Here is a 7176-nt window from a genome sequence, read left to right as displayed (position 1 = left end):
ACTGACAGACATCGATGAAGTCCCCTCTCAGCTGCCTTTTCTCGAGGCTGAACAGGCCCAGCTCCCTCACCCTTTCAACTGATTATTTTATTCCCACTTTAGACTTTGGTGCGTTCTCAGATTTGATAATTACACAGCAGCGGGTCCGCCCCTTGTTGGGTGTCCCGTGTGGGGTCTGCCCTCAGCGGGGCGCGGTGCCGCCGTGCCCGAAGCCGGAGCCGGGGCCGTGCCGGGGCGGTGCCGCCGTGCCCGGGGCGGAGCGGCTGCTCTCCGCCCGCCCTCAGCCGAAGATGGCGGGTGCCGGCCGAGTCTGGCGGCTCGGAGCACTTCTGTTGCCGCCAGCCTGGCGGCTGTGGGCCCCGAGACGAGCCTTCGGCGCCGCGGCGGGACGGGGAGGCAGCAACGGCAGCGGCCGCCTGGTGCTGGGCGCTGCATTCGCGCTGGGCGGCAGCGCCGGGCTGTGCCTGGCGGCGCGGCAGCGCCTGCGGGAGCACTCGGCCGCTGAGGTAACGCCGGGAGCGGCTCCCCCTGATCCCCGCCGTGCCCTCCCCGAGGCCTGCGGGGGCCCCGCCGCGGCGGCAGCGAGCCCCCGGGAACAGCGGTTCCCTGCGGACCGAGCGGCTTCTTCTGCCCCGGTTTGAGTGAGAGAAGAGCTTAAAATTGTCTGGGAGGCCCGTGGCAGAGCATTCCTTGAGGAGCTCTAAGGAAAGGCTGTCAGTGAGGGCTTGCTGGGGATGTGGAGCCTTTTCTGTTGTTGCTTTTTTGCAGCACCCGCGCAGGGTTGTGTAACCTAGCAAATTGTAAACGAGAAACAAAGCGGGGTGGCTGCATTTGTTCTATAATGTGCGAGGAGTGGTTGGCACGGCCTGTCAGGCTGCAGAGGTGTAGCTTTGCAAAACATCCCTTAACTGATGTCCTGCTGGCCCTGGGCTCTCCCTGCCTTGTCCCAGTTGTGCCCAGGTTGGTTGATCCCAGGAGTGTGAACTTGGGCAGACATGTGCCTAAAAAATCAAATGCAAGCTCTGCTTTCCCCACCTTGTGGCCTCAACAGAGGCTGTTGTGGAGGAGGGATTAGCTTGTAAAGGCTTTATTTGTGTTTATTTAAATACTGTTGCAAATGGTTTTTGTTTTCTATCGAACTCTGTTTTACAGAGTAGAAACTATAAAGGGGTAAACTGTCTGGATTTAACTTTTTTTTTTCCTGGCTGTGAATAGGATTTTCCAGCACATTAAACAGATGATTAGAGAAACAGGTTATTGGTCCCAATGGATGGTGAATATTTAAATATTTGATGCCATTTAAAGAAAGCATCTGATAGCTAAGGTATGCTCATGATCAGATGTTGAAACTGAATGTCAGTGACTATGACTTCATGACAAAAATAAGGGTGGAAGGAAGGTAATGTTTGTTTTTAGCAGAAAATGGAATCTTCTGTTCTCTTTTTTCCCCAGCTGCCTGCAGGGAGCCTGCAGCTCACCCTCTACCAGTATAAAACGTGTCCTTTCTGCAGCAAAGTCCGAGCTTTTCTTGATTATCATGGACTGCCCTATGAAATTGTGGAAGTGAACCCGATCATGAGGAAAGAGATCAAATTCTCTTCCTACAGAAAGGTGCCCATCCTGCTAGCCAACGCTGGGAGCCCTCTGGTAAGTCTCCCTAACTTGGAGCCTCAGCATGCAGGGGAAAAGGTTTTGAAAAATTTCTTTTTCAATTTAACCAGCTTCTTTTAAAAGGTTGTTTTAATCCTGTTTTTCAGCAATTGAACGACTCCTCGGTGATAATCAGTGCAATAAAGACCTATCTTATTTCCAGGTAAGAAAACAGGATGATGAGAGAAGAGTTGAATGTGGATGGCACAGGTTAAGTAGAGAAGACTCTGAGTTGGCCATAAGTCTCTTGCTGACCTCAGGCTCTGAAGCTCTGGGAGACCTGAGCCTGGCTGTGATAATGTGGGTGGTGCCTATATATGTTGTGATGTGTGTGATGTAAAGCAAAGCTTTTACCTTTCAGAAGTACTTTTTCATCTGTGAGATTCTGTTTGCACAAAACCTACTTAAACACGGACTAGCGTTAGTCCTGGAACTGAGCTTACAATTAGCCAGTTATAACATCTAGAATGAAATGGAATTGTTGTGCCTATGGCCTGTCCTTTAGGTCTACTTGAGCATGGTAGGAAGTTTTATGCCTGCAGAAATTTCTGTTCTGTCACAGACAAAGGTATGTGCACTAATAATAGCTATTTGCAAGTAGCTGTTCCAGTCTCTTCTTTTTTTTTTTTTTTTTTCCCAAATAGAATCTGGAACATTGTGCACTTACTTTTAGAATAATACATTTTATAGTGTGTATCTTTCAATCTGTCCTTTGCTCTTGCTCCTTTTTTGTAGCAGCCTGATCAGTGCTAACTGTATTTCTTTTCACAGGAGGAATAGCTTAGAAGAAATCGTGTCATTTTATCCACCTATTAAAACCATGACTGAGCAAGGCAAGGAGGTGCTTGAGTATGAGAATAAATACTGGCTTATGCTGGATGAGAAGGAGACAAAGAGAGTCTATCCTGTCAAAGAAGTGAGAGTGTAAGTGCTCTTCAGTTTCTGGGCTCTCCAACTAGGGTCACAGCTCCCTCCATATATACTCAGGGTTGATGTGAATGTAAAATCCCACTAGGGCTGGCAACTCCTGTCACACCCCTGTTCATGTTTCAAGCTTCAGTAGCTGGTTTGCTGTGTTTGTTAGATAGTTCAAAACAAAGCTGTTAGACAGCCTAGTTACCACCACCATGGTCGCACCAGCCTTCAGCTGCCTCCAGTTTCCTTCTTGGCCTTTCCTTTGTGCCACAGAGGAATGCTATTGACGGATAGTTTCCCTTCCTGCTTTATTTCTCATATTGGGAGGAGAAGCTAATGCTCTATGTTAGTCTTAAATTCAGTTTGAGATTGGAGGAGCCTTGCCAAAGATAACGATGCTGAGTGCATTTCAGAGAGGTCACCAGAGTTACCTGGGCAGGAGTGTTTCACCTTGGAAGGATCTCTGGCTAAGGCAACTGTGATCCTGTCTCCTGTAGCTCTTCTCATTGTACCTCATTCACTGAAAACTTTCTTTTGACTGCTCACAGGGAAGAAATGAAGTGGAGAAAATGGGCAGATGATTGGCTTGTTCACCTCATCTCCCCCAATGTTTACCGCACCCCCAAAGAAGCCTTGGCATCTTTCGATTACATTGTCCGTGAGGGGAAGTTTGGCACCTTGGAAGGTCTCTTTGCCAAATACGTGGGGGCTGTTGCTATGTTCTTCGTTAGCAAGAGGCTGAAGAAAAGGTTGGTATCACTAAGCACCAAGTACACAAGAGGAGAAATAGTTCCTCCTTAACTGTGAACCCCAGTGTTCAAAGGGCAGAACCTCAGAGTTTTAAATGGAACCATTTAATCCTGTATGAGTAACAACTATACTTCTGTAACTGGAAGTACTGAACCCCTCTACTCATCCACTGTTTAATAACTGACTGCCTCTTTGCTCTGAAATACTGCCCTTACTCGCAAGCCAAGACCAGCCCATAAGGTGAGAGGTGATAGAAGGTTAAAGAAAGAAACAAACTTGTGTCTGCAAACTGATTCATTTCTTTATCCAGACACCAGCTTCGAGATGATGTCCGAGAAGATTTGTATGAAGCAGCTAACGAGTGGGTAAAAGCTGTTGGCAAAAATCGACTGTTTATGGGTGGGAACCAGCCAAACCTCGCTGACCTGGTAAGGGCTTCATCCCTGCAGTTATTGTCAAGTGGGTCACAAATTATCCTGGTGCTCATCTCTGTGAAATGGTTAATACAAGTACAGGCAGAGAAGTAGAGCTACATGAGATACATTGTCCTTTGTCCAGTAATACAGTTCTCACATGGTGGGGATTTCCCCATAACTGCACATAGATCCTGATCCTTCCTTACTGTTTCCTCATGGAAAAACATGCATATTCTTAATTACCTTTCTGCCATTCACTCTTCCTTGCTAATCAGATGGCAAGATGGGAAGAGCTGTACTGGCTTGGCTATTGAGGCACTTGTTGTAAGCCATTCTCCAGTGCTTTTTCAATGTTATTCTGACCTCTCTGCTCTGCACAGGCAGTGTACGGGGTCCTCCGGGTCATGGAAGGGCTGGAAGCCTTTGATGACATGATGGTTCACACCAACATTCAGCCTTGGTACCAGCGCATGGAAGAAGTAATTCAAAAAACTGGAGTTGCAATCTGATGCCAGCTGCAGCTGTCTCCCTGAAGTACTTGCATGGTGAAAACTTCAGAAGAAATGGTTTTTATTTTTAGAGTTGACTGGTCACACCTAATGGACTGACATGTGGGCACAGAGACCACCCTGTTCAGAATATCAAGTCGAAGTGAGAGAAGGGTTCAGCTGGGTGTATGTAGAAGGATGGGGACAGGTAAAAGAAAGGGATCTTGGATGCTGCTGGAAAGGAGACGCTTTGAACTGAAGAATGCAGCAAATAGGCTTCTTTCAGACAAGAGCCATCTTCAGAGCAGGTTACTGTAAAAGCAAGATGCTCTTGGCTGGTGTTCTGACTGTGTCAGACGTGGTAGGCCTGACCAGCTTTTGCCTCAGTCTGTCTTCTGCTACTCATCCGTATCACCTGAAGTGTTTTCCTGACTGAGACACTGGATACTGGTTTCTAAGTGACAATATTTCCTGCAATAGAATCTTGTAAACCTAGCACTAAGGGAACTGGAGGAATCTGCAGTGCTTGAGAAGGCATCCTTCCTCTGACAGCAGCAAGGCTACGCTCGGCAGGGCGCGTGCTTTCACTCTTCCATGTATACGGTTTTCTCAGGACTTGATTCTGTATGGTCTGCAAGGATAAAGGCTGGCTTTATTCTGTCCCCTTTGTGAGATCTGAGTTCTTACTTTACCCTTTATACCCGAAGGACATGGCCTACACTGAAATCACAAATGCAGAGCAGTTATTGGAAAGGCTTGTCTTGCATGAGATCTCTCTGGAATATCCCTAAAGGTCAGTTCGTTCTTGTTTTAGGAAAAGAAGGATTAAGAGCCATCTGCATGGCCAGGGGATCTCTAGATGTTTCTGTCATGCACGAGTAACAAAGGATTGGCTGATGTGTGATGAGATTAGGAGCTGTACCTGCAGCTAAGTCTTCTGAGCTGTGTTGGGTAGAATCATAGAATGGTTTGGGTTGGAAGGGACCTGAAAAACCATCCCATTCCACCCCCTGCCATGGGCAGGGACATCTTCCACTAGACCAGGTTGCTCCAAGCCCCGTCCAACCTGGCCTTGGACACTGCCAGGGATGGGCAGCCACAGCTTCTCTGGGCAACCTGTGCCAGGGCCTCCCCACCCTCACAGGGAAGAATTTCTTTGTAACATCCCATGTAACCCTGCCCTCTGTCAGTGGGAAGCCACTGCCCCTTGCCAAAGTCCCTCTCTAGCTGCAGAAACAGTATTTGTCATAGCAAGAGACAATGCAGGTTCAAATGTGAGTGATCCTCTGCATAGCCTAAGGCTTCAGTATCCTTAATTACCACCTTGATTGAGTTCTGTTTCCCTGGAAGAACAGGCAGGTTTCAGAGAATCCAGTTTGTTGTGATATTTCAGGTGCAGCTGAAGTTGGTCTGTAATACAGCTGCTTGCCTAGTGTGTGTTCAGGGGGGAGTACTTTTATTGGTTATAACAGTGGTGATGATAGAGGTTTGGGGTTTTTTCTGAATGGAGGACTAGTTCCAAATTCAGTTATGATCTGACGTTGAAGGGAGAAAGAAAATGTTTACAGTACAAATGGCTGTGTGGCTGTTCTGACTTGTATTTCTTTAATCTGTTCTGTACTGAAACTTGTGTTCCACAGCATCAAAAGGCAATGTTCTTTTAAAAGAATTATATTGAACATGCAGGAACAGGAGGTTGAAGAAACCCTTGATGATAATTTTGGCATCCACTTCAACCCAAGAGGGAGGAAGAGAGTTTCATGTTAAATGAGGATCTGAAGCACCAAGGGCTCAATGACTCCACTGCTCCTTGCTGTGCTGTGCTACATGAATCAGTCCTCTCAAGATGAATATCCGTAGCACTAACATGCCAATAATATTACATTAAATAAAGGTTGTTTCAGGATTTTGTATTACTTTTTATAGAGTCATAGAATATTATGGGATTGGAATGGACCTTAAAAATAATCTACTCCCCACCTCCCCTGCCATGGGCAGGGACACCTCCTGCTAGACCAGGTGCTCAAGGCCTTATCCAACCTGGCTTTGAGCACTGCCAGGGTTGGGGCATCCACAGTCTCCCTGGGCAACTTGTTCCAGTGTCTCACCACTCTCACAGGGAAGATTTTCTCCCTAACATCTAACCTAAGTTTCCCCTCTTTCAATTTGCACCTCACCCTGTCGCTACAGTTCCTGATGAAGAGTCCCTCTCTGGCTTTCCTGTAGCCCCATTCACATCCTGGAACGTGCTCTGAGGTCTTCACACGACCTTTTTCTTCTCCAGGATGAACGGCCCCAACTTTCTCAGCCTGTCTTCATAGGGGAGGTGCCGCAGTCCCCTTATCAACTTCGTGCTCTCCTCCAACATTTCCATGTCCTGCATACAGTTCTGGTTACAGTTTACAGTAAAAATGGCTGTGTACACAATTCTGGTGTCACCTTTAAGACGGTAAAACTCGTATCAAAGGCAACGCGAAGAAAACTGACTTAATAATCCAATTATTCCATCCTCTTTCCAGACCTCCCCATTTCTGTACGGATGAGCGGCCCCTCCTCAGAGCGCCGTGCCGAGGGCTCCCGGGGCCGCTCAGCCGCCGCTCGTGCCGGCCGCATGGAGCCGCGGGCGGTTACCGGGGGCGGTTACCGCCGCTCAGGCCCGTTCGAATCGCCCAATGGTGGAGCCGCGGGCGGCGCGGCGGCGGCGGCGGCCGGGGCCCTGCGGCCGCGCCTCCTGTCCCTGGTGCGGGAATCCGCCCCCGAGCTCGGCCCACGGCCGCCCGTGCGCCTCCCGCCGCGCCGATGGGGAGCTGAGGTGGCTGCGGACCCCGCGCGGAGCCACCTGGTGAGAGCGCCGGGCCCGGGGAGGGCAGGGCGGGGTGCGGGGAGGGGCGCTTCGCTCTGCGGGGTGTCCCCTCACCGTGTGGGCGTCCCCTCGCCCTCTAGGGTGTTCCCTCGCC

General features: G+C 49.0%; 1 protein-coding gene across 1 annotated transcript; it reads left to right on the top strand.

Moving 5' to 3' along the window:
- The first annotated feature begins 281 nt into the window (after positions 1-281).
- Positions 282-6132, top strand: PTGES2 (prostaglandin E synthase 2). The gene is made up of 7 exons (XM_082295093.1): positions 282-506; positions 1453-1647; positions 1758-1813; positions 2422-2574; positions 3114-3314; positions 3626-3743; positions 4112-6132. Exons 1-7 carry the CDS (start codon positions 291-293, stop codon positions 4238-4240), a joined length of 1068 nt encoding a protein of 355 aa, XP_082151219.1. The 5' UTR covers positions 282-290; the 3' UTR covers positions 4241-6132.
- Positions 6133-7176: the final 1044 nt, after the last annotated feature.

This window comes from Coloeus monedula, assembly GCF_965178545.1.
Source record: "Coloeus monedula genome assembly, chromosome: 21".
Taxonomy (NCBI): Eukaryota; Metazoa; Chordata; class Aves; order Passeriformes; family Corvidae; genus Coloeus; species Coloeus monedula.
The sequence above is the reverse complement of the archived record's forward strand: the minus strand, read 5'-3'. Positions and strand labels throughout refer to the sequence as shown.